The following is a 25846-nucleotide window of genomic DNA, read 5'->3' on the forward strand; positions in this document are numbered from 1 at the left end:
TTAGTGTCCCATGGAGAACGGCCGAGTTGTCTATAGAGAACGACAGAATCAGACACCTAGCAGAATCGTCCATATCAATACGACGAGCATGAAGTGGATATGGATAATACAAGGGCGAAGATAGACAATCTATCGGTGGTGTTCCGAAGCCTTTGACCCACGCCTATCGCGACAGAATACAAGCTCGCTCTGTGTCATTATTATCGTCTCACGGAAGAGTTGTATGCACGTGACAGGATAAGCAACAGACTTCGAAGAATATTGCCGACTTTCTGGCTGTGTGACTGCCTGAGTCGGCCAAGCACTTGATCCGACCGTTAATGATGCATCAGTAGCGATAGAGAAACGCGGATTTTTGGCTCAGCAGCTTGTGAGCATCAAGCACAGCGCAACCAATTTCTTCTGGTGCAGCGCTTTTGTGTTTCATCTCGATTACCTTTCTTCCCGATTCCTTGATCTTGCTTGTGTATGGTGGTACAACATACGCTACGATAAACCCGACCAACGAAGCTTCACTCTCTCCTGAAGATGGCTACAGTGACCATCGATGAGCCTAGCTCAGGGCCTTTATCCTTCCTTACCAATAATGCGATATCAGCAGCCATCAACGATACATATAGCAACCTAGCTGAGCGAAGGATAGCGCTTGGTCTGCTCAATCCTGGCACAGTGGAAGGCATAGCAAGAGAAGTGCAGCGAGATGTATTGTTAACGAACCATATGTTTTCTGGTCTGCGATGCGATCTACAGAAATTCTTCAGTATATCTCCTTTATTTCGAATGCAACATGGCTTCGCGATGGGCTCCAATGTTCTTCCTCCATGGCAGATGCTCGCCATGTACGGAAACTCAAGAGTATAGCTAGCATTATCGTTCTCGGACTGCATACTAACAAGGTCATATAGATGATGTTACAAGGCACGTTCTCGAGCGATCAATCAGTGCAAGCAATGGGAAACCTTAGATGGACGCCGCAATGGGTCACTCGTACCCAAACTCAGATCGACCCCCGGTCACCGCAGTCGATGTTGCAGATTGAGAATGAATATACGGGCAATGACTTTTCTGCATCAGTAAAAGTTCTCAACCCATCACTATTGGAAGGCGGGTTGACTGCCATTGTGATCGGAGACTACATGCAGTCTATCACTCCAAAACTTGCCCTGGGTCTGGAAGGTGTCTGGCAAAGAGCTTCAATGGGCGCAAAACCCGAGACTGCGGTATCATATGCCGCACGATACAAGAATGCAGACTGGATAGCTAGCGCGCAGGTGCACGCTTCAGGTCAGCTAGGAGCCTCGTATTGGAAACGACTATCAGAAAAGGTCGACGCCGGAGTCGATTGTCAGCTACAGTTTGCTCCTGGTATGGGAGGTGCAGGCATGTTCAGTGGTATGCGAAAAGAGGGTCAAACGACCGTGGGCGTTAAATACAACTTTGCTACAGCTGTCTATCGTGCACAGGTCGACAGCGCTGGAAAGGTTGGATGTGTACTGGAAAAGCGAGTCGGTCCAGCTATCACCCTCAACTTTGCCGCTGAGATCGATCAGTGGAAGGTACGTCGTCACGTCTGCGTAATCACCTTGTCCGAATGCTAACATTGTCTCAGGGAACCCATAAGCTCGGTCTTGGTGTCTCAATAGAAACCAGCCCAGAAGAACTCGAAGCGAAAATGCAGAGCGGAGAAATCCAGAACGATATCCCACCTCCATACTAGACCTTTGTACCTACCATGAAAACCTTGTCGATCTTCCAATCTATAACCACTTCGACCAACTTCGACTCGACCACAATGTTTTATCAATTCTTGACTCCCGAAGCATATGATATCAATCCCCTGCAGATATGATCTGATGCGAACTGGATCTTCAAAAATCTTATAATAGCAAGGATTGCAAGCATGAATGTGGCTGGTTAGCACAAGGTCGGAACTTCTGTATCAAGTCGCATCGTACATGAAGAGCAGGCGTGTTGTGTATTTGACGAAAATGCAAGGCTAGCACAGGCGTTGGCGTCTTGTCCTTGCTATGGACTTGCGAATAAATAATATTGCCGCTGGCCGAGCCTATGTACTATTACGACGTCTCTCGAATGAGCTCTCTGCACAGCTGATTAGCGGCAAGGATCTGGACGAAGGGTGAACCATTCATACATTGCTTGACAACATCTGCTCTCCTTATGTGACCAGTCTGAAATGTCAGTGCTGCGCTGAAGTCTGAGAGTGCCAGTATCCTGCCGGCATGATGTTGTGCTCCAGCACAACGCGTAAGTTCCAGTGGATATCCTACAAGATCTTGTGCTGAGCTTAGCTATGCTTGACATAAAACCTGCTCATACTCGTAAATATTGTCACTGAATGCTGGTCGTGATCTGCCGCTGACTCGTGTCAATGAGATATCAGCAGTCAAGCCTTACACAGTGCCTGTCACGTCACGCTTCAAAGGACTGGACCGCCAGATAGAAACCTTGATCATTGCATGTGGCAGTAGGCGATAGTTATTATTTAATCTCGCATAACAACACTCAGGAGCACAGGCACATCCGTGCCTAGGATAATATATCCGGTGTTTGTGCAGAATGTTCCAAAAATATTAGGTACCTTTGCTCATGCCAACGGGCACAGTCGTTTGACGGCCGTCCACGGCGGAGTCTGTAGTATCGCAGGCGGACTCCTGCAGCCAGCCAAAGCAGGAGTGTACCGTGCATCGAATTAGTACCTGTTGAGGAGCAGAACGATCTTGATCCGAATACACAAACGGCCAACGAGAGCGAACGTGTATTTAGATAATATCCCTCACGTGCAGGTTGATGCAGAAGACGGCATAAGCGATTGCCTTAGCCTTGCAGAAGTGATGCTGTGGTCTCCTAGTCCTTGATCCAGATCTCTCCTCGCATGTCACGTATATGACAGCACTGGCAGTGTGGTCGACTTGCTAGTCGCTGTCATGTAACGTAGCGCTGGTTGCCCTCAGTGTTCCAGGTGTTTGCAAGTGGTGAAGCCAAGGTGATTGAAGAAGCCATGGCTTTCTGACATCGACGCCAGGCATATGGACTATATGTTGACGTTCAGAAGATAGTGGAGCCCGCTTACTACTACGATAGCAGGAAGATCCGACGAGTACAGAAACGTGTCTGTCACGTCTTCCTCGTCACGATCTGTGTCGAGAGCAAAGACGCCAGGAATCAGATTTCCTAAGGTTCCTGGTGATGCAGCTCAACGGTGCTAAAAGCCTCCAGCAATCCACTTATCGGAAACTGAGAGCGGGCCGCCGCGATATTGTCTCAAACATTTTGCGGTGTCAGCAGTCTTCGATATCCGCAGCTGCACATTTCATACCGAACAGACGGTATTGATGGTTGTATCGGACGGGTTCCAGGCTACGCTGAGCTTACCCGGACGAGGAAGATGGCATGGGCCACAATCGGAGGCAATTCTGCATGAACCACATGTGAGAGGAAGCTGCAGATTGGTCCAGTGACACGATTTGAAGCTAAAGGACACTCTGCGAATCGGAAATGGTAAGGTCTTGCCGGCCATGCACATCATACTAGTTGGAGCCAATTTCCAGCGTGGTCAGGTGGGCAAGCACGAGACGCGGCAACAGCGGTTGTTACAAGTCGTTCTAAGAATGCCAGTGGTGAATGAGACAGCCTGGACTGCGCGGCGTGCCTGAGTAATGCTGATGATCTATTTCAGGCACACGAAATCCTCTGACACACGTGCGATACAATACTACGAAAAGATCAATGCCTCGAGCTCGCATTACAGCAGGAAAAACGCTGCCAAGTTAGCTGCATGTACTCCGTAGAGACTACAATGTAATTAGCCAGAGAAAGATCGTGCTAATGACGTACCGAAGCAACGGCAGGCACAAAGCGACCAGTTCTCGCTTCCTTCGAGGTCCATTTCCAATCTTTTTATTAGCCTGGAGCTGTACTTAATTCTGCAGAATGAGGAGTGCGTTGAATAGTGCATGGGGTACGGCATGATCCTGGCCGTTGGAGGTTCGTTGAATATTACTGATGTCAGGCGCTGGGGCTCTGCAAATTGAAGCAAATGTGCGATTGGGTATCCAAGGTCGAGCAATCTGGCATACGGCTCGAACTTGGGAAGCGCTGATTCGTGTGTGGTGGATCTCATTTTGCACTGTCAGATGACTTTGCCCCTGGGTCTCGCTGCAGCAGTGCAGCGGCAGAACAGCGACGGGTAACATTTTGCACTGCATGGGTTCATGCTCTGAGCCAACCTGCAGTCGATCCGTCTAGACGTGCAGGTCATGCCGGATGGCGACGAGGTTATCACCAGCATGCCAACGTGGACATGTCTGTCTTACATTCTCAGGTCAGTCAGCGACTGATCTGTTCTTGCTGTCACGCCTCGAATATCATAGCTGATGATGGCGCTGGATGTCGTGTGAACGGGAGAGACTCACCATGACTTTATGACGAACTGGCCTTATTTAGTGGTGTCATAAAGTCTGGGTAGTCGATCGCCTAATGTGGGTTGGTTGGGCGTGAGCCAGAGTGCGCACTCAGAGACGAGCGTTTGCTCTTGTGACGGCGAATGCTGCTTGGAACCTGCCCCAATGTCTAGTTGTATCTTTAAGATGGGCGACAGGAGGTCGTGCTCGTCCATATGCGTGTGCACAAGCTCACAGCTTCAAGTATAGATGTAAAGAAGCGCGTGGTCCATAGCTAATTACATGTGCGTCCCCAGGCAAAGGTGCGGAGCCTGCCCTGCAGTGCTTGATGACCCTCCAGCTTCAGGTGGATGCGGACACAACGATCAATAATTTGGGTCCCCTTCAAGTCTCAAACGCCAATGATCCTACTTGTGATTCCCGCTCTCTCTATCTTTACATGCCCAAACTGATCATCTTTAACTGTACCAAGTCTCACAGTCGGTGTTATTGACTCGGTTCCCAAATCACATTCAAAACCACTATCATCTCCTTTCATTGTTCAACCTAGAATCCATTACCTACGATCGCGCACCCCTCTTTGACTGTTCCTGCTCTACTCACCGGGTGGGGAAATAGCGCTTGGTCGTCCGCATACTCTGCACTCTACGTCTCTCACCTTACTGTCGTCCGCGCCATAACTTGGTCTTATCCAAATCGTGCTGTGCATCGTCTACCACGAATTCTACGTGGTATTGGATGCAAGCCGTGTTACCCACAACCTCTACAATCTCTCCCTCACTCTTCGCCCAAGCAACACAACCTGGCGTCAGCCCTTCCTCGAGTCCGGTCACAGTCCACCACCGTGGCTGTCAAAAAAGGAGAATACCTAGTTTCCTGAAGGCGAGAAATGTCGCAGAATAGACCCGGTGGTCCATTTTCCGGTCTACGAATGGGTGGTACGTTCGTCTAATGCCTGCGAAAGCGGTCTGGTATCTCTCGTCATTGCGTGCACTAACCTTCCATCCAGAGGTCGTTCGTGAAAAGGTCCAAGATGGCCTCACCGGAGAGCAGCGGGAGATTCAATACACGCAATGCAAGATAGTTGGAAATGGCTCCTTTGGTGTGGTCTTTCAGACGAAACTTTCACCAAGTGGAGAGGACGCCGCGATCAAGAGAGTGTTACAGGACAAAAGATTCAAGGTCAGCTGTTCGCCATCTCTGAATAGCTTCGGTACTGATTTGGGCAGAATCGGGAGTTGCAGATCATGCGCATTGTCCGTCATCCAAATATCGTCGAACTGAAGGCCTTCTACTATTCGAATGGGGAAAGGGTAAGCCAGTCTTGCGCAGATGCAAAACGTGAGAGCATGCGAACTAACTCGGGTCGCAGAAAGACGAAGTCTATCTAAACCTCGTCCTCGAGTTCGTTCCCGAAACAGTCTATCGAGCATCACGATATTTCAACAAGATGAAGACAACAATGCCCATCCTCGAAGTCAAATTGTATATTTATCAACTCTTCAGATCTCTGGCATACATACATTCGCAAGGGATTTGTCACAGAGACATTAAACCACAGAATTTGTTGCTCGATCCTACGACTGGTGTGCTCAAGCTGTGTGACTTTGGAAGTGCTAAGATCCTGGTGGAATCCGAGCCCAATGTGTCCTACATTTGCTCGAGGTACTATCGTGCTCCCGAACTGATTTTTGGGGCCACGAATTATACCACAAAGATCGGTAAGTGGAATCCAGTCACGTCATTGCTACACCGCACTAATCATTCTCAGACGTCTGGTCTACGGGTTGTGTTATGGCTGAACTCATGCTCGGCCAACCACTCTTCCCAGGAGAATCTGGTATCGATCAGTTGGTCGAGATTATCAAAGTTTTGGGAACACCTACTCGAGATCAGATACGCACCATGAACCCCAACTACATGGAGCACAAGTTCCCTCAGATCAAGCCACATCCTTTCAACAAAGTATTCCGAAAAGCGTCTCCGGAGGCTATTGACCTCATCTCGGCACTGCTGGAGTACACACCCACCCAAAGATTGTCAGCGATTGAAGCGATGTGCCAACCATTTTTCGACGAATTGAGGGATCCGAACACTCGACTTCCTGACTCTCGCCATGCCGGAGGCCAATCACGTGAACTTCCGGCTTTATTCAACTTCAATCACCATGGTAAGTTCATCAACCCTGCGGTGACTTTAAGGTCTTTTGTGGGCTAACTTTCATTTCTAATAGAATTGTCTATTGCTACGCAACTAAACGAGAAACTGGTGCCACCACATGTTCGACCTACCCTCAAGGCTCAAGGATTGGACATTGACAACCTCACCCCACTAACGAAGGACGAGATGATTGCCCGGCTGGATTGACAATAGTTCAATCATGATCACGGCTGTTCACGATGGAACGATGTTCGAATATTGGCAGACTCCTTGTTAAGATTTGCAGTGCGTACACCACGTTTGGCTCGACGGGAGTTACAGTATGGGGCTTGAAATATCGATTTCGAGCTTGCATATGGTACACTAGCTCTGATGCGTGTTAGGGCTCAGAATGGGTTTCCTTTCCTTCATATCCAATGGCGCGGCAAAGGCGACCTGCGTCTGAACCGCCTTGTTTCCGTGGCGCACCTGCAAGAATCATGCCTACGGAATGGAATCACGAAGAATTGAGGAATAGGAGGAGGACTCGACTGCGCATGTGCTTAAAACAACGTGATGTTGGTTGGAGGCGGAATTCGAACAGCTAGAGAGGATTTACTGTGCTAACAACCACGTTGTGTACGACCTCTACGCAAGACCTAAGGATGAGGGCACGACTAAAATGAGCTGCTGTCTCGCCCCTTCATTACTGCACGATGCTTGAGAATGTGCAACTTTGCAGAAACTGTAGGTTTGGGGCAACGAAGCCTACACATTAGATTTCATTGGCGTTACATCAATAGATCAACCTACCTTGATACTTCTCGCAAGGCAGGGACAAACCATCACAGTTGCAATGTGGTCGCTCGGTCAGTGTCAGTCAAGCCCAAGTTGCTTGCATCGTGCATGCTAAAATTACTGGAGCCGGCAAAGATACCTGGTGTACACTTGACTCCTACTTGCCTAGCAATTCTGAACGAGATTGCGATACAGTGGGTACATCCTGCACAGCACTTATTTGCCTAATTGAAACACAAGGTCGTTCCTCGCCATCCCTGCGCATCTGGCATGCTTGATCTATGTGTTTTGTGCGGAACATGTTGGTGGTTATAAGCATTTGTGAATTCCGTACCATCTCCACCCGCGACTTGTAAGGCTACTCAGAGATACTCCAGTTCAAAAGTGGGCGTATCATTCCCTCCTGCTTCGTAACAGCAGGATCTGTAAAGTTATAGACGAAGACCGCACTTGAAGATCACCCCGCGTCTCCCTCCAATCGCTCGCGGCATGGTTGGCATAACCTTTATCTAATCACGTATAATGACACTAGAGTTTGAGCTTGAGCTTCAGCGAGTACCAGCCACTCGGGCCACGCGGAATTATGGCGCGCTGTATATGAGACGAGTCATTGACAGCGTTCACGGCTTCATTCTTCCTCGTTGTCGGTGCTTCAATTCGCCTGGTATTCCGGAGAAGCAAGCTTGGCAAGATGGCAGAAGCGGTAGCGGCAGCGAAGACCACGAAGGAGTCCCATATTCGTGTGGCGTAAGTGACTCAGCTATTTATATCAGCGTCCTCCCAAGTCCTCATGGTGGTGTACGATCAAGACAGTTTCCGAAGCTGACACAAGATACGAAGTGTGACCCAGCACGAAGCTGCTTGGCTCGACCTCGAGGCTGGGGTTCAAAAGACATGCAAGATAATTGAGGAAGCAGCTCAAGCCGGAGCAAAACTAGTTGCTTTTTCAGAGTGCTGGATCCCCGGGTATCCAGCCTGGATTTGGACAAGGAACGTCGACTTCGAACTTGGAGTGAAATATGTCAAGAACTCCCTGGTCATAGATAGCGCGCAAATGCGACGGATATGTGAAGCTGCTGCAACGAACCAGATCAACGTGTCTCTAGGTTTCTCTGAGAGGGAAGGCAATTCTGTATACATTGCACAGGCACTGATCGACGAGAACGGTAAGATCGTCATGAGAAGACGCAAGATGAAGCCTACACACATGGAAAGGACAATTTTCGGCGACGCTTCTGGGGACTGTTTAGCTTCTGTTGTGGCTCTTCCTGATGCTGGCCGAGTAGGAGGTCTATCATGCTGGGAGCACATCCAGCCATTGCTGAAATATTACACGCTCGCACAGAACGAGGAGATTCATGTCGCTGCTTGGCCTCCGTTGGATGATTTTGTCAATGGAAGCCCAGGCTTTTGGAGCATGAGTGTGGAAGGTGGTACTACCACATTACCATGCGACAAGGCTAACAAGTTTCCAGGCTGTAGGAATCTTTCACAGACCTATGCAGTCGAGGCGCAAGCATATGTGCTGCATTGTACTGGAGTGATTGGTGAAGCAGGCATCAAGCTGATGAGTACCGCGGGAAGTCCACTTATGGGTCATCCCATCCAGGGCAGTTCAGCAGTTATCGGTCCCGATGGCCGAGTACTCAGTGAAGCAGGGACAACGAAAGAGAACCTGATTATAGCTGACCTCGATTTGGAGCAAGTGGTGAAGGCCAAGACATTTGCCGACGCTGGAGGGCATTGTGAGTGTTTCATACCATTCAATTATGACTCGTGCTAACACATACATAGACAGCCGGCCAGATATGTTGTGGTTAGGTGCAGATACTAGTGCGAAGCCGGTAGTACGCATAAGTACGACTGGGCAGACACAGAAGTAAAGAAGGTCGGCACGTCTCGGTCAGCAAAACTGTCGGGGGCACGCCCGCAGTTTTGTTATGGGAACTCCGACACTTTTGCCGACCAGGACGTGATCGGGTTAGCCAGATACCACATGGCATCCGCAAACAAGCCGTTTAGGGAGAATAGACAATGCTGGGTCTGAAAAGAATGATGATGTCTTGGTACTAGAGGGTAGTCGACATCTACAACAGGTGTGACAAAGTCAAGAAATTGAATATCTGGTTTCAAGTTGCACAAGCCGTGAACGGGGCTCTAACCGCAAACTGAACTGAGCAGACCGTCTGCGTCTTGGACTTGATGTTTAGGACACTGCGGCACGTCATGTCGTCCAGGATCGAATATGATAGTCAAAGGTGACTTGTAGTATATAGTAAGTGAGGACATTCTCAAGTTGTCGCTGAGCGAAATGAAAAGGGGTTGCAGTCGGACATAAGACGTCTTGGCAGTGGTTTCCCTGAGTCGCAAAGCACGCGTAAACTGCGTCAGCGCGTCAAGTACTAGTTCCCTTGCGAAAGATCTTATTGCTACAAATAACACGCCAATTATTTTCGTATTTGTCTGGGACGTAATCGTACACTCTGATCGGTCTCACTGTCTAATCGGACTGGATATTTGCGCCTAGTGACAAAGGCTGCTGGTTGGCGAGCCCTCGAAATGGGTGATTATCGACCACGACGAGGAGGTGGAGGAGGTGGTTTCAACAATAGAAAGCGGAGAAACAGAGGTGAGTCTGCGCTTCTACATCCCAGACTTCGGGACTGACCAGCGCAGACGACGACGATAACTACGATGGCGGTGGTAGGTACCAGCGACGAAGATACGAGGAGCCCCCAGCCATTAAGCTCAGGAAGCAAGTCATTGGTATCGCAGAATTACCACATCGAAGAGTGGAAGAGGACATCATGAACAGCGCCAAAACTATTGCAGACAACTACTTTGACACCGACTTGACAAATGGGTTCCTCGATATAGCTGTCTCCCTGTCCCTGGAGCAACCTCTGAAGATTCCATTCGTCGCAGCGATCGTCCTTCAGACGAACACGCAGAAGCCAGAGTTCACAGAAGAAATACTGAAGAAGTTCGGCGAGGAGTTGCAGAAAAAGATCAATGAAGGTCATTGGAGAGATGCTAAATTGCTCCTGCGCTTCTTAGCCTGTCTGCAAGGTCTGTTCATGGGCGATGGAATCTTCCCGCTCCTTGAGGAGCTTTTCGGTCGTGCCGCAGACCTGCAGACAGCCTCCAGCGAAGATGTGAGTGGTCTCTAAGACATGGTTGGGACCCAAGCTAATTACCCAACAGACTCTCGGTCTTGAACTCGTGAAAACCATTCTATTGACCATCGCGTATACTATGGCCTCATCCGCCACTGAATGCGAAGCTCAGGCTGCCTCTTTGCTCGATCAGACCTCCATCATCGCCTCCGGGCCACCCCACATACTCGAGAATCTAGTCGATCCATATCCTTCTTCCGAGTTGGGTGCTCCTCCAAGCCTCGAGAGCGTTCTCTCACTACTGCAAAAACACATGCAAGTAGAGGCCAAGAATGGGTGGATGTTGCCCTGCTTGCCTCGTCCATGGAAAGGCTCACGTCCTGCCGGGGAGGAAGATTTGCTTGCATCTGCTCAGAAACACCCTTTTCCCTCCATAAACCTGCCCGAAACTCTTTCGACCGGCCACAAACAGCTTTTCCCAGAAGTCTACTTCTCGGTATACGCAGATCAAGACATTGATACCGTCCCTCCGGCGTCGGACCCAAGCGCACTACTCATCAGAGATGCCTTATCCGACGCCATCAACGTTATGCACATTAATAGATTTGTAGCAGGAAAAGTCCTCATCGACATGGACCAGTACTTCGCTCCGGACACATTCGTCAAGCGAGCCACAGCATTTGACAAGATCAGGGAAGTTGCAGGTGACAAGAGTGCGTGGAAACCCGAGGACGTTATTGTTGACGCGACATTCTCTCAACTACTACAGTTACCTTTGCCCGAGCACAAAGCGGTCTTCTACCACTCTGTCTTGACCGAATCTTGCAAAGTCGCTCCAGCTGCGGTCGCTCCGAGTCTTGGTCGAGCTATTCGATATCTCTACCGTAACGTCGATAGAATGGATCTCGAACTCAGCCGACGCTTTCTCGACTGGTTCTCCCACCATTTGAGTAATTTCGGCTTTACATGGAAGTGGTCCGAATGGGTCAATGATGTGGAGCTGCCTGACATCAGTCCAAAGAAAGCCTTCATCCTTGACGCTCTCGACAAGGAGATCAGATTGAGCTTCGCACAGAGAATCAAAGGTGTTCTCCCTGAGCCGTACCAAGCCCTGGTTCCGCCCGAGAAGGAGAAAGACACGCCTGACTTTGTTTACCAAGACCCATCGACCCCTTTCGCTGACCAAGCTATGGAGCTTGTCAAGAAGATACGACAAAAAGCATCTGACGATGACATCGCTGGGATTCTGTCAGACATTGAACAAGAAGCATCAAAAGCAGGTCTAGCAAATCCGAAGGTCACTTCGACAGATGTGTACATGACGTCGATCCTTTTCGTTGGCAGCAAGTCCTTATCACATGTGCTAGCCATCATTGAACGATCGCGCGAACGTCTTTCTGCTATTGCCAACCAAGACGCCGAGTGCCGCAAGCAAATTGTCGGTTCGGTACTCGATTTCTGGAAATTCCAAATTGGCACGGGTGTGGTCTTGGTTGACAAACTTCTCAATTACGGCATCATTACCCCAATGTCGGTGGTAGAATGGGCCTTGATAGATCGCATTGAGCGAGGAACAGTTCTCACGAAAGATTGGTGCTATGAAGTGATCATGAAGACCACCAGCAAAGTCGTGTCTCGCGTACGACAAGTCGTTGCCAAAGTGAGGGACCCACGATTGAGTGACGAGGAGAGAAGCACGTTACAGGCTGCATTAGACAAAGAGCTAAATGATATGAAAGACCTGTTTGCTGCAATCGAGGATGCTGTTGGTAGTATAGCATCAGCAAGCGAAGATGGCATGATCGAGAGCAGTGATGCACTGAGAGCGGAAGAAGAGCAGATACTACGAGAGTGGGGTGCTAAGTGGCTCAGGGTGTTTCGCCGACGGTCCGCAGTTGAACAAAACTGGGTGAAAGAGGAAATGGCGAAGCCACTTCCTGCTTTGCCCGCCGAACCGGAACCGACTACGAAGAGCACGGAGGTGAAGATGGATGATGCACCAGCAAGTAAAGCAAATGGAAATTCAGAAGAGCAAAGGGGCGCATCGAGAGGTGGTGATATGGATGAAGACGGGATAGAGTGAGCTAGTAATACTACGGGCTACCTCGCATGCGTTGCGGAGAGGTGTTCTTAAAGCCACAATCTTGCCTCTTGAATATGTTGCAGTGAGGCTGTGAAGGCATACTCCCGACCCGTCTCTCATCCAGCAGGTCTAGGAAAAGGGCAATATTTCTCCTCATCAGCCTCTCGTTGCCATACATGTCCATACTTCCGCTCCGGCACCAAACCATCGGGTATTTGGACTACTGCCCACGATCGGTGCTTGCCGCAGTTTCGAATTTTCGTACGAGTCCGCTAGATTCAAACAATCGGTGCGACCGCTGTGTACATAACCTTCGAATGAGGCACATCTTCCATCTGAAATCCTCGAATGGGTCGGGGTTTTGTTTTCTGCGCGATGAGAGGGACGCCAACAGTGAAGGGGTTTGCAAAACGGCTCAAAAAGTGGAATGATACAGCTGTGTTTAGAAACATGGCAATCATGACTTACTACAGGCTGCGAGGAAAGATTGAGAGCCTGCTACAGTGAAGATTCTGGGGTTTTACTCTAAAAACACAAAGGTCTTGAGATTGTACATTGGAGTTATCCACTGTACGTGCAGGGGATTGATACAGGCAGTTTGCAGTCAGTGAACAAGGAGCTCTTGGTGATGATTCAGACAATGGGGTTTTGAGCCATCACACAATTGTTGTACGAGCGAATACTCTTCAAAGTTCAACCCGGATGATATGAGAGACGCTGCAGTAGAGCAGAGAGAACAAAAATTAACGGCTTTGAGCACGTTGCTAGGGGAGAAGCATTTTCACGTTAACTTGGATTGTATTGTGCGAAACTTGTACGAGGGACTGGATGCTATGATTCGATCCCTCCATCCCAAAGACGGAGCTGATAGACAGCCGTCACGTTTTCTAATGTCACTGATCTTGGTAGCTCATTGGTGTTTGTGTGGTATTCGTGTTCATGCTGCAAGCAATGCCGCAATCCTGTTGCGCAATGCTGCTGCTGAATACAAGCTTATAAGACAAGGCCTTTCGACCTAGATCTGTGGTGGCACCCTATCCGGCCTGTGAACGTTGTTAGCAAAAGGCACAGTCTGGTGGTGAGAAGACCTACAGGCGTGTGCAAGCACAACCAAAGTAAGGATTTCCTTTGCCACAGTACTTGGTCGTCTCGTCGACGGTACAGTCACCTACGGGCTTGCAGTGCATACCGCTTACACCATCACACGAGCAGCTGCTGAGGCATGCGTCTCCAGCAATGAGAGAGGATTTGCATTGATGCTTGCCGGCCACAACGTCGTATCTGCCGTTGCATGTCAGGTGGAAGTCGTACGTCTGCTGGCGACGAGCAACGCCCACGGGTGTTGGAGCTTCAATCTGGAAAAGAAATCGTTAGCATGTCAAAGCGAACAAGGAGAAGTGGCAATATTGAGGAGACTTAGGGTCTTCGGTCAGAATATTGAAAGAGGGATCGTCTAGTACTGTATGCAGCTTCAAGCTGATAATTGAGCAGGGAGCACATTCAACTTACGCAGTGTTGGTCACATCAACCTTGCCACATCCTGTGCAAACAAAAACACCGAACCAGATGCAGTGACATTCTTCAACAACCGTCTCGAAGGTAGCAGCTGCGACTGCTTTCTCAGCTTCCAAGTTGATATTCGACAAAGTTCGTGCTCCCACAGCAGCAGTTGCGGCGGCAGGATGCGGGAGAGTGATCGTGGTTGATGTGAATCCTTTCGGGCAGATCCCGGCAGCACAAGAAAAGTACCGTCCAGGCCATAAGATACAGCAGTCGCCGTCTTCGTTTTGTGCTCGTGCCTGTATAGCACCGTCAACGGCAGTCGCTTTCTCGCAGACATAGCAGTCAAAGGTCTCCAAAACGCGATAGCAGCAGAGGTTTTCTTCTTGACGAACTTCGAGAGCTTTCTCGGCAAGACCACAGGCACTGCTATCGTCGCTGACGCAGATGGGGATGAGACCATGCATACAGCATTTCAAGTCGATAGTGTCCTTGACCTGATTGCTGGCAGTACGAGCCTTCATGAACTGAACGTTATCTCCGGAGATCTTCTTAGGCAGCCATAGCTCTGTGCCAGTAGGCATGGTGAATTCTTCGTCTTCAGGGGGGCAGGCATCGCAGTTGATGACATTTGAGTCCTTAGTTATGCAGCAGAGTCCAGAGAGAGACAATGTAGATGCCGGTTCAGGTACAGTTGTTATGCCATCCTGTGCTGGAGGTGGACGCAAGTCTGATCCTCGAGGCAGGTCTTGCACTTATCGCAGCTCGCAATTGGCAGTTTGCCATGCAATAAGCAGCAGATAGGTGCTGGAGATTGAACTGGTGAGGTAGGGGTCATCGATGATGAAGTCGTCGTAGAAAGGGGATTGGTAAAGGTAGAGGTGATTGTGATACTCGAGGAAGGGATTTCTCCTTGTACACATGGGTGACAGGACTTGCCATCATGAATATCGTCGTAGCAGCATATCTCTAAACCATCTTTAGACTCGACAGTGACGACTCTCGCGCTGTGCTTGTCGAACGGAGACGCAAGGACGTTAGTAATGCTCACTGCACCGAGCAATATAGCAATTGTCTTCATGATTGAGGCAACTAGAGACTGTTTTCGAGGTTCTAAAGTTGATCGAGAGTCAAACCGTTTGTGGTAAAGAAGGGTAGTAAAAGCAGGATATTAAAGGAAGGGACGGATGCGAGTTAGTCAGGGAAGCCACGACCTTGAGTAAGGTGAGGAGGGGTCACTTACAAAAACAACGTCTTGGTGACGGTGCAAGAGTGGGGCATCAAAGTGAAGGCTTGGTGAATTAGATTGAAGTCATAGTGAAAAAGTCAAGTCTGCACAGGTGAACTCTCAAGTGTTGTGTGCAATTGCTTCCAAGGAAATCCTGTCAACGTCTACGATGCTGATACATTCATTCATTCATCGTCTGCGGCTTTAGCCTTCTTTGTCTTGATTCGTTTACCCTTGAAGTGTTGCTTGTCCTTCGTAACCTCCTTGGGATCAATACCTAGTTCTAGTGCTCGCAGCATTTTCTCTTTCCTTCCTGTGAGACTTTTCTGCTGCATGTCAACCTGACCTTGCTGCGTATACTGGTGGTTAAATGCCCTATTTTTGATGTGTCCTGCGTTCCGCGGATTTGGCGCAAAGAAAGTCTCATCCAGCTTTCTGGATTTGTTTCCAACTTTGGCCCGTAGTGTGGGAAGGGCAGAAGTGGTCTGGGAACCGGCATCACCCTCTGCTTCATTAGTATGTGCTATTAGCCAGGCTTGTCGTTTAGCCGGTAGGTGCGCAAAATCATAAAGTGCCTTATTGAATTCCTTTCCATCAATTTCCGGATCGTGAGGAGGTGGATGGCAGTATAATAGCTTGCCGTTGATGTAGTCCTTGAGAACGTAGCGTGCGGCTCGAGATTCATCTGGTTGACCATGTCGTCCTGTGCCTGCAAAGCCTCGGGCCTTGGCATACGCTCTGAGCAGCTCACTAGCAGTAGGTTGACCCGTGCCACCTTCCTCAACTGGTCTTATGGCAATCTTCATGCCATATACATTTTCCAAGAATGGTTGCGGTACTCTTAGGGCGACGAGACCGGCAGGGCCTGAAAACTCTCTGAGTTGATCAATAGGCAAGACGCCATTGCAGACGAGCTCGGCCTTTGTGGTTGCGAAGTTGGGGAAGACCAGACCAGGACAATCGCACAAAATAACACGGTCCGATAAATGTATGGTCTGGAAGTGCTTCGTCTTACCAGGAGTTGCCGATACAGAGACCTTTTTAGCGCCGATAAGAGCGTTGATCGTGCTCGACTTTCCGACATTGGGATAGCCTACGAGTCCAATGGTAGTTTTCCTTGCGGACTCGCCTTGATCTGGTTGTGAGGGAATATTCTCAAGGAACAATGATTCCAGCTCATCAACAGTCAAGATTCGGGTTCTTTCGTCGTGTGATGGATTTGTAGATGGTAAGGGCTCGGTCTCATTGTAGACAGGTGAAGCATCTGAACCACTCTCTTCTGCGCTGACTCCAATCTCCTCCGAACCTGATGAATCATCATCCGCCTCATCCTCGTCCTCGTCGTAGTCCTCTTGTTCCTCAAGATTGAGCTGCTGGACATCTTGCACCATAGAGTCGTGTGAAACATCATCGTCCGAATCAAGCTGTTCCTCCTCTGTCTCTTCATCAACTTCTCGACCCTCGTTCAGCTCTTTTGCCAAGTGAGCGGAAAAGAACTTGTAATTGATGTCCTTTTCCTCAAAATAGTCAGCCCAAGCACTCCGCTGGTCTTCGGTCATCATATCGGCTTTGTTGACGAGCAAGAGGTTGTTCTTCTTGGAATCAACCTCCTTCACATACTTTTCCAGGTCTTCAGATCTGAACATTAGAGGATTTCTGGCATCGACAATCTGCACGACAAGGTCGGAACGCTCGATCACTCTCCAAAGCTGCCTCCAAACCTCAATGTTGCGTTCAAAGGGAGTCATGAGTAGATCGTTATTCTCTTGCACCTCTGCCAGGCCTCGCCGCCACTCCAGCAGACTCGCTCTCTCTAACTCATCTAGTTCTCTTGGCGTAGTATTCTCGTCCCATTTCGGTCTTCGTGGCACGGTCAATTTACCTCGATTCTGCGCATGCTTTCTCCTCACTCCTCTTTCTTCAGTAGCGGACAGCAGATAAGGATTCCTTTGATCGGTGTGTATGATCTTCACATTGTTCATTTTCTCAGCCGTGAAATCGGTGCCGGCTAACTCAGCAGTGGACAGGAACTCATCCATGGGATTCTGCTCGGTGATGCTGCGCATTTTGACCCAGTCAGCCTCTTTCGCGCTATTGGTAACATAAGATTCGCCCGTGGCATGGTTGATCCGAACTACAGAGCCAGGTTGTGAGGAGACTTTCTTGCGATCAGAACCTTTGCCTCTGCCGAAGCGGTCGTTCATCAGGCTGTTGCCCAAGCCGACAGTGTTCTTGGACTTCGCGAGAGGCATGATGGCAGTGTTCGTGGAAGTCAAGCAAGGAGATTTTCAGGTACGATTGCAGATGTAGGTGGCCCAAAGATGTCTGGTAAGATGTGGTCAACGTCCAGCGGTAACCGGATTGAAAAGTGACAGGTCAGTCTTTCACTCCCAGAGTATCGAGTCCAGGTATACTTCTCGTCTTGTGAGTCGCAGAATTACAGACGTACAGAGTGTCTGAGGAAACCCACACTAGTATGGACGTTGATCAACGATGCATGATGGCGGGCGAATTAGTTGTGTCTCGGGCATGTCGAACATGGATGCCGGTGATTAGGCCCTTTACATCAGGAGAGCAGGCAATTCACTCGATGCGAACTGAGCATGCGTCATTCAGAATTTCTGCCGAAAGAATTATTTTGAAATCCGAACATTTTGAATCACTTCCCCACAATCAGGGCATCGTGACTAAATTGCATGCGCGAGTCTTGACGAAGCACCACCCTTGCTAAGTACTTGGATTAGTGCTCAGGACGATTGATTGAATATTAAAAGCTAGGTTCAACACAATTAATCGCACAACATGCCTCGTAAGAAGTGGATCGACAAGAACAATCCAACTACTCAGACCTATGCTCTCCTCTATCGGTCTCAGGATGACCCATTGCTCAACGATGACACCGCCGGCGATCGCGCTCTTTTCTCAGTCTCAAATCGGAAGAATCAGCCTCAGTCTGCAGCGTCCTCTTCTTCTACCCAGCGGCAGGACCGAGCGCTGCACCTGGCCGATCTAGAAGATGGCGACGAACTGGATTTCGAGGATATGCGAGACAATGAGGGCGAGGCTGCCGAGTATGGTATCTACTTTGACGACACAAAGTATGACTACATGCAACACATGAAAGACTTGGGCGAGGGTGGAGGCGATAGCCACTTTGTCGATGCACTACCTACCAAAATGAAGGGGAAGACGAAGAAGGATACAATGCGCTTGGAGGATGCATTACGACAGGTAAACCTGGACGACGAGGAGTCTTCTGCACCAAGCCTGGTCGATGGCGGCCTGAGTACTGTTTCCAGAACAACCAAAGGCAAGAGAGTGTTGGAGAGTCAGCAAGATGTGCCCGATGAGATCGCCGGTTTCCAGCCAGATATGGATCCGAGGTTACGAGAGGTTCTCGAAGCCTTAGAGGATGATGCTTATGTTGAGGACCAGGATGAGGAAGACGTCTTTGGTGCACTTGGGTTCGATGGTCAGAACAACGGTGAGCTAGATTTGAGCGAGTTTGAAGGCAGGTACGAAGACGATGATGGCTGGGAATCCGACGCCACCGAAAAAGCTTCAGAACAGCCCAAAGAACTGAAGATGCCGTTGCAAGAGCACCCTGAATTGAATCATGTAAACGACAACCAAGGCCTGCCGCTTGACAGCGATGTGACGGCTAACGCTGTAGCCGAAGATGGTGACTGGCTGAAAGATTTCGCAAAGTACAAGCGAGACACGAAAAAAGTGCCTGCTCAACCTCAGTCGGGTTCAGTCGTTGCTGCTTCCGCTGTACACGATCACGCGCCTTCACTATACACTCTCAACGGCACACCACTAAGGCAGAAGAAGCGGAAAGGCGCTCTGACCAACCCTAGCACGTATTCCATGACATCCTCTTCTTTAAATCGTGGAGAAGGTCTTCAATTTCTAGACAGACGTTTCGATCAAGTGGAGAAGATGTATAGCCTAGACGAAGCTGACGAGTTTGACGATACGGATGGTGCTGCCTCCATAATCTCGGGCATGACCGGCGCTTCCAAGATGTCCAAGATGTCGACATTATCAACCAGCAGTTTTGCTGACCCAGAGGCGGTTCGATCTGATTTCGATGGGATGGTGGATGATTTCCTAGGAGACTGGAACAAAGCTAATCCTGGCGGCAAGCGGAAAGGCGCAAAGGGGAAGCGTGGCAAAAATGGTAACGAAGTGTATGGTCTGCAGCAACTAGGCGAGGTTAGGAAAGAACTCGGCCCTGCAAGAATAAGTCGGAAGGCGCAAAAGGTATGATCCGCAATATGCTTGGCTGGAGTTTTAAGGTCGAGAAAGGAATGACTTTGAGATACCCTAGATGTCGTAACAAAATGTTTGGTTCGTAACCCCATTGAACGCCAGCATCTATAATGCGCTTCTGTCTTTACTTGGTTCGTTCTATGACTTTGGATCGGGATCCTGTGCGTATGCGGTAGCCCCTTCCACTGGTTGTGGCAACTCAAAGGGAGTTTTACCATCTCGTGGTTTCGCCACAGGTGTCCACGCACTGAGCTTGGGCTTCACTCTGAGTATGGTTAGCAATAGCCTCATGGCCTCTTGTGGACAACATACGTCGAATATGGTTTGTACATGCTGCGGCTAAGCGTGTAGTTGCCTTGGCCTTTCTGACTCTCCCACGGTCTCTGTTTGATCTGTAACAGGGCATCCTCTGACGGTGGCTTATCAACCATGTAACTCATCCAAGCATGCCAGCCTGGGTCGATCTGTGAAGCATCAAACTCTTTCTCTTTATAGTCAACCCATCGTGTTCGCAATGGCAAGTCTTCTTGCAAGTTCTCATAGTATTTGTTGCCCAGTCGATCTGTGCCAACCAAGACACCAGACTTCGTATCGCCTGAGCAAAGACATCAGCACTTGTGGAGCTTCACAGAGCTCTGTAGATCCAGACCACTCACCCATGTACTGTAGCTGGTGACCATACTCCTTGAAACCGATCTTCCGTAAGTTTCGCAGGGTTCGGAGTATAGTAGACATCTTTGCGGCTCGAGGAGTTGACTGTAGGCAATGTGCTAGACGAGCATATGTAGGGGTAGGTTGTCCAATGTCGTCGCATACTAATGCTGTTCTAGAGAGCGACTACGGTTGTGTACAAGCGACGCAAGCGCACTCCGCATCTTCACTCTCCAAATGGTACAACTGGATCGCAGCGTGTTCAGACAGTGCCATCCTTATGCCACAAAAGCCAGAAAAAACGAACAACTGGACGAGATCATAGAACCGTGAGCACTGTGTTGCACTTCGGTCCTATCTCCACTTGTATGGCCACAAAGCATCTAGTCCCAAGCAAAGACGCTCTACGTCTTCTGCGCCAGCTCGCCTCGGCGCCCTACCATCCTCTACAGTACGACGACGCTGTAAGCTCGAAGAAACCTCAGTCCAGACAATGCGCTGCTAAAGAACGTTATGCTGCAAGGCCATCGCGCCCAATTGGCATTTGTCGACATCAATACTCTCTGGCGAGGATTATTCAGCCTCGGGAATATCACAACAACCAACTCTACAACCGGCATAGACATGTCAGGCTATACGTTACTGCCGCCGAAGCCCTACTCAACGTGCAAGAGGAAGAAAGTGAGGCAGATCATAGCTTTGCCCCAACCCATCAGGACTTCGAAAATCCTCAGCTTGGTCAGATACTGATAGACGACCATGAAATACTTCTTGAACGTATCCTTGCTGTGCGCCATACCGACGGCGATTTTGCTGCAAAGTCGTTGCTTGAGGAAATGTTGATCTCTTATATGAGCACCAACGAACCGAAGCATGCTCAGATCGCCGAGACCCTATTTCTAACAGTTCGTCAGCATTCTACTGGCATCGATCTAGGCTCTGTTCAATACGTCGCTCTCACGGCTCTGTTGGAGAAATACAGGTCAGCTACTAGGGCTGCAAGCCTACTTTTTTGGGATCTATCAACCACTCACGTGCGTCACTATCGACATCATATTCGACGTACCGCATCTTACCTTAAACAACTTTGTAAACATAATCGCGAGAGCCCCATATTTCTCCTAGATCATACATTGAAGCTCTTGCAAAGTGTGCAATTATGTGGCTTCCCTATATCTGCTGATATCACTTTCCCTGTCATTCAGAGTGCTGTTGCCGCTGGCCTAAATGCGAGGGCTCACAGATTCTTCAGTGCTGTCCAGCACGACTATGGCTTCCATGACGTCTTTCCATCTATACTTGAGCTTACCAGAGGTTATGCGAGGACCCACGACTGGTCAGCCGTGGACAATCTTCTCGAGGATTTGCATCGTCAAGGCTACCCAAGGTCGAAACCATTTGCTTTTGCTAGTCTAGTCGAGGGTACTCTGACTCTCTTTATCCCTCACCACGGCGACAGCCGTTTTTACGACTACTTAATCTACTGTATCCAAGAGCATGGCTTGGTACCGACTCCTGAGCTAGCAAGGCTGATCTACGTCAGTTGCGTTCGTGCACAACGTCCGGATCTTGCTCAGAAGTGGACTAAAGATCTGCTCACCGCCTGGCCAACCATGTTGAGCACTGCCAGAATTCCTCAAACTGCTCACGATATAGCCGTCGCCTGGGCTGCAACAACTGCCTCGTGCGTCGATATCCTCAATACATGTATAGCCTTTGCTTACGGTTCTGTTCGAAGTCCATTCTCGGACGACTTCAAAAATTTGGCCAAAGAAGCCCTCATGCATGACCTGGCTCGACGTGGCCAACGCTATCAGGATACTTACGACATACAGGTCACTGACCAAGATTCTTGGAACCCTGACAAATTTCATACTCCACAAGCCTTTTTCGAGCATGTTGAGGCCTTGCTCCATCGTGATCTTGGTCAAAGAGGAAGGCTAGTGCGTACTCTTTCGAAGACAGAGCTGATCAAACACTTCGTGGCAGCCCGTCAAACAGTACTCCTGTTGGATGATTTCGACACGTATGTTGCAACCTACGGACCAAGATTTGAGGTGGAATTTCAAATCAACGAAAATTTATCTTCGGCTACAAGGCGAAAGAGACAGATGAAACAAAATCAGGCTAGGAAGTGGTCCTCCATTGATACGTTCCCTGCGTTCCATGCTGCTATTAAGCGTGAATGTAAGGAAATAGACGGTAGTAGCGCTACGCGTGCAATCATTCTTAAGCAAGTCTTGGAAGTCTTGCAGAGTGAATGGCGATATAGCGATATCGCTGGCCTGCTCTTGAAATACTCCAGGCTGCGCAGCGCTGCAGAGACGTTTGATGAGGAGATCTTCACATATTGGCTGGTGGCGGCTAGGGGAATACAGGGAGAAGGTGAAGAAGTCCTGGCTGATGCACTCTGGGCACTAGTACGATCACCACCATCTCTAGTGTTGTCTGACCGCTTTTTGCTGCTTCTGCGCTTGACTGTTAACAGTTTGGGCTCCCACAGGAGACGACAGTCAAGGCGTGGAACGTCTCTCGCTGAACGTGCAGAACTGGAATATCTACAAGGACGTATCTACCGTCGCAAATGGTACCAGAAGGGTTGTCCCACAGCAGAACAAATAACGGAACCTCATCTCCGCACATGGAAGCAGCTGAATGATTTGCGTCCAGATCGATATGCACCTATTGGAGGCAGGAGGACACGGATAATCAAAATCCGCGCTCATTTCAAGACGGGATCGATCCCTCCACTTTGGCGTCTTTGTCGTGGAAATGGAGGAAAGGTTCCTCAGTCGCAATCTATCAAGACGCCTTTATCTAAGGGACCTGTCCGGATATGTTATTCAAAACCAGTCAAGGCTCATGTTCATCATCGGCGTCCCCAGCTGGGTCTCCCCACCAGGCCTGTGAATAAGGAGCTAAGTTATAGAAAGATTGAGTCAGCACGGATTAGGAGGCTTGACTCGGGACGGACAAAGCCTGACAGGCTCAAAAGCAAAGCGAAAACAAAAATCCGAGGCAAGCAGGGGGTTTCAAAAAGAACCCTGCCCAGCTTGAGATCTGGCACGCAGTGCGAGTGAATGGAATGCAGATACTACAATGAATTCCGCGCACATCCAGCGTCGGACGCATTCCCGCGCGCGTGGAAGTGAATTGCGTCAGGAGCAATTCAAAGGCAATCCACATAACGGGATCAGGCTGATTGAAGCTCAAGAAGAAAAGAGAACGTCCACTATCATTTGTGGAGCCTGTGCGAATGTGTCACGGTCAGACCGATTGGCACAAATACCTTTACTAAATTAAGTAAGGGATATTCACCTAACCCCGAGCGAGAAGTGCCTGAAGGGCAAGTCATGAGAATAAGTCGACTTCTACATAGCGTATGCCATACTGAGGAAGAAATGATACAAATCTCGAGCTCGACATCAAGACTACGAACTGACCTGTGTTTTGAACAACCAGCAATCCTGATTGGCAGAGATACAAATCTATACTCGCACCTTGTAGGTACCCTAATCTTCCTCTTCCGTATCTCTCCGCTCCTCGAAGCGCAGAAAATCATACTCGGTGCTGCGACTCCCAAGGATTTTCTCCCAAGCTGACTTGACGTCGTCTAGAATGGTGTCTTCGAGCGTGAGATCGTGAGGTCTTTCTGGGAAGATGATAATGTTGGAGTCACTGTCGCCTAATGTTGTGGAATTGGAGACGTCACGGCTTTTGGCTTCCTGTCGAACGTAGTTCATCTGCCATAAAATCGTTGCGTTTTCATTGCTGTTGGCGGTGCTAATGATCTTCTTGACAGCCGTCTCTAGGCGCGGTTGACTTGATCCGCCTTGGTGCAAGGTCGAAGCGTGAATGATACCTGTTTGCGGCTTGGTTAGCGTTGTGACTGACAGAGCATGTGTGTCAAATAGGAGAGAAGATTTCCAGATCAGGTTGTCAGAGGATGGTTATCAACACCGTGCGTGCACTCAGGCAATGTAGATAAGTATTCAATAAGGTTGTTCATCAGAGGAAAGGGTAGGAGTACAATGGGGAAAACTTACTTTGATCGAACGGGCATTCGCCTGTTTCCTCTGAATGTGCTTGTAAATAGATTGGTGATTGGGTTAGGTCGCCATCATCGACGAGTATGATGGCTACAGCTGGCACGTTGCTGCTGTCTGAAGCTAAGGCGAAGAGGGGTTTTAGTGGTGACGAAACAACGCTGATACTGTGTGCCACTGTCTGATCGTCGCGTCGTGGTTGCCCTGAATTTGGGTTTGAGAGAATCTCGACAGGTAGGTCATCCGTCATGCCGACAAGGTGCTTGGATCTGACTTTCGTACCATCGGAAAGCTCAACCTCAAACGACGAATCTTCGTGGAGGGGTACGACTGACTTGATGCCATGACCAAGCAGATAGACAAAGCCGCCTACAGCACCGGCTCTGCAAGCGACCTGAGCGATCTCTGAGTTACCGCCATACTTGGCCATGACTGCTGCAAGACCTGGACCAAAGTAGCCCATCGACGTCAAGTGTCGCTTCAGTCTAGCCATAGCGACATCAAAAGCAGTATCGTTTGATGCCCTAGTGCTCAGACTCAATGCTTGGACTGGTGCAATGAGGTGATCAGGTAGCTTGAATTGACTTTGCAACCTGGCTTGGAGAGTGCTCGGCTGATCTTGCATGCTCACACCCTCATCCTGATCTTGTTCTTCGACGACATAACGCAGTAGACCCATCAACCTTCTCTTGTCTCTGACTGATAACACATCATCTGCAAAAACATCTTCTCTGTTGCTCGGTATCTTCTGCAGCTCGTCGTTTGCATACACGAAGAATGAGCCAACAGCTTGAAACTCGAGTTGCGTGTGTAGTTGGGATGAGACAAGTGTTGGAAGGATCCTAGATTTGGCATAGATGATCTGGGGTTCCAGACTGATCGTGTATGCCCGGGATTGTTGAAGTGCGGAGGAGTCCTCAGCTTTGACGATGCTGAATGATAAAGCCTGCGTCTGATCTGGGGCCCATCAGTATGTAGATATGATGTACTCATTAAATGCCATACCTGTTCGAGTCGTTTGACGTTCAACCCATCTTTGTGCCTCGTCCAAACTCAGACCAGCATCCACGCCACCGTAGTAGTCATTTTGGTCAACGTGCAACACTTTCAGGTCGCATTTTGATAGCGCTCTGTTCCGGACGACCAAAGGTCAGTCATGACGACCTAGGCAACACTGGCATCCGCAGAACGCACAGTGCTAGTAAAGATTGTGATAGACTCGTGCCAGCAATTATCACATCCCATATTTGTTCAGTGAGGGATTCCATGGCGAGGAGAGTCTATCGCAGACATTTGAGAGACAGATGTTCAATGAGCGATCAAATTACTCGAGGGACGGTTGCTGTGCTGGTAAGGAAAAAGTAACGTGACGGAATTTTACATTGTGCCTCAGGCAGCTCTTCCACTAGTAACCGTGCTTTTCTGATCCGCGTGGTGGACCATGTGTTGTTCACACGATTTTGATCTATCACTCTCGTGATGAAAAAGTGTTGCCTGATCCTGAAACGATGTTGATCTATTTTGCCAATGCTCGCCAATACTCCACTCTCACAGGGTATATGGACCTGTCTTCTCGCTCCTGCCCGTCT

The 25846-nt window shown here is 49.3% G+C and overlaps 9 protein-coding genes across 9 annotated transcripts; 6 read left to right on the top strand and 3 right to left on the bottom strand.

Moving 5' to 3' along the window:
- Positions 1 to 950: 950 nt before the first annotated feature.
- On the top strand, positions 951 to 1717 carry TOM40 (translocase of outer mitochondrial membrane; the record flags this gene model as incomplete). Its single annotated transcript, XM_064900286.1, has 2 exons — positions 951 to 1556; positions 1610 to 1717. 2 exons carry the CDS (start codon positions 951 to 953, stop codon positions 1715 to 1717), a joined length of 714 nt encoding a protein of 237 aa, XP_064753598.1.
- Positions 1718 to 5310: 3593 nt separating this feature from the next.
- On the top strand, positions 5311 to 6788 carry gsk3 (glycogen synthase kinase 3; the record flags this gene model as incomplete). Its single annotated transcript, XM_064900287.1, has 6 exons — positions 5311 to 5359; positions 5431 to 5603; positions 5651 to 5734; positions 5794 to 6142; positions 6193 to 6591; positions 6655 to 6788. 6 exons carry the CDS (start codon positions 5311 to 5313, stop codon positions 6786 to 6788), a joined length of 1188 nt encoding a protein of 395 aa, XP_064753599.1.
- Positions 6789 to 8049: 1261 nt separating this feature from the next.
- On the top strand, positions 8050 to 9241 carry LTR64_005953 (uncharacterized protein; the record flags this gene model as incomplete). The annotated part of the gene is made up of 3 exons (XM_064900288.1): positions 8050 to 8105; positions 8199 to 9103; positions 9153 to 9241. The coding sequence occupies 3 exons, from the start codon at positions 8050 to 8052 to the stop codon at positions 9239 to 9241; spliced, it is 1050 nt and encodes a 349-aa protein (XP_064753600.1).
- Positions 9242 to 9917: 676 nt separating this feature from the next.
- On the top strand, positions 9918 to 12557 carry cbc1 (Nuclear cap-binding protein subunit 1; the record flags this gene model as incomplete). Its single annotated transcript, XM_064900289.1, has 3 exons — positions 9918 to 9987; positions 10035 to 10513; positions 10563 to 12557. 3 exons carry the CDS (start codon positions 9918 to 9920, stop codon positions 12555 to 12557), a joined length of 2544 nt encoding a protein of 847 aa, XP_064753601.1.
- Positions 12558 to 15470: 2913 nt separating this feature from the next.
- LTR64_005955 (uncharacterized protein) lies at positions 15471 to 17537 on the bottom strand (the record flags this gene model as incomplete). Its single annotated transcript, XM_064900290.1, has 1 exon — positions 15471 to 17537. One exon carries the CDS (start codon positions 17535 to 17537, stop codon positions 15471 to 15473), a length of 2067 nt encoding a protein of 688 aa, XP_064753602.1.
- Positions 17538 to 18087: 550 nt separating this feature from the next.
- LTV1 lies at positions 18088 to 19557 on the top strand (the record flags this gene model as incomplete). The annotated part of the gene is made up of 1 exon (XM_064900291.1): positions 18088 to 19557. One exon carries the CDS (start codon positions 18088 to 18090, stop codon positions 19555 to 19557), a length of 1470 nt encoding a protein of 489 aa, XP_064753603.1.
- A 141-nt stretch (positions 19558 to 19698) lies between these two features.
- LTR64_005957 (uncharacterized protein) lies at positions 19699 to 20295 on the bottom strand (the record flags this gene model as incomplete). The annotated part of the gene is made up of 3 exons (XM_064900292.1): positions 19699 to 19825; positions 19873 to 20155; positions 20217 to 20295. The coding sequence occupies 3 exons, from the start codon at positions 20293 to 20295 to the stop codon at positions 19699 to 19701; spliced, it is 489 nt and encodes a 162-aa protein (XP_064753604.1).
- A 284-nt stretch (positions 20296 to 20579) lies between these two features.
- LTR64_005958 (uncharacterized protein) lies at positions 20580 to 22833 on the top strand (the record flags this gene model as incomplete). Its single annotated transcript, XM_064900293.1, has 2 exons — positions 20580 to 22596; positions 22700 to 22833. 2 exons carry the CDS (start codon positions 20580 to 20582, stop codon positions 22831 to 22833), a joined length of 2151 nt encoding a protein of 716 aa, XP_064753605.1.
- Positions 22834 to 23723: 890 nt separating this feature from the next.
- On the bottom strand, positions 23724 to 25525 carry MRS6 (Rab proteins geranylgeranyltransferase component A; the record flags this gene model as incomplete). Its single annotated transcript, XM_064900294.1, has 4 exons — positions 23724 to 24073; positions 24258 to 25214; positions 25263 to 25387; positions 25452 to 25525. 4 exons carry the CDS (start codon positions 25523 to 25525, stop codon positions 23724 to 23726), a joined length of 1506 nt encoding a protein of 501 aa, XP_064753606.1.
- Positions 25526 to 25846: the final 321 nt, after the last annotated feature.

This window comes from Lithohypha guttulata (assembly GCF_036872675.1).
Source record: "Lithohypha guttulata strain CCFEE 5908 chromosome Unknown scaffold_4, whole genome shotgun sequence".
In the NCBI taxonomy this organism is placed as follows: Eukaryota; Fungi; Ascomycota; class Eurotiomycetes; order Chaetothyriales; family Trichomeriaceae; genus Lithohypha; species Lithohypha guttulata.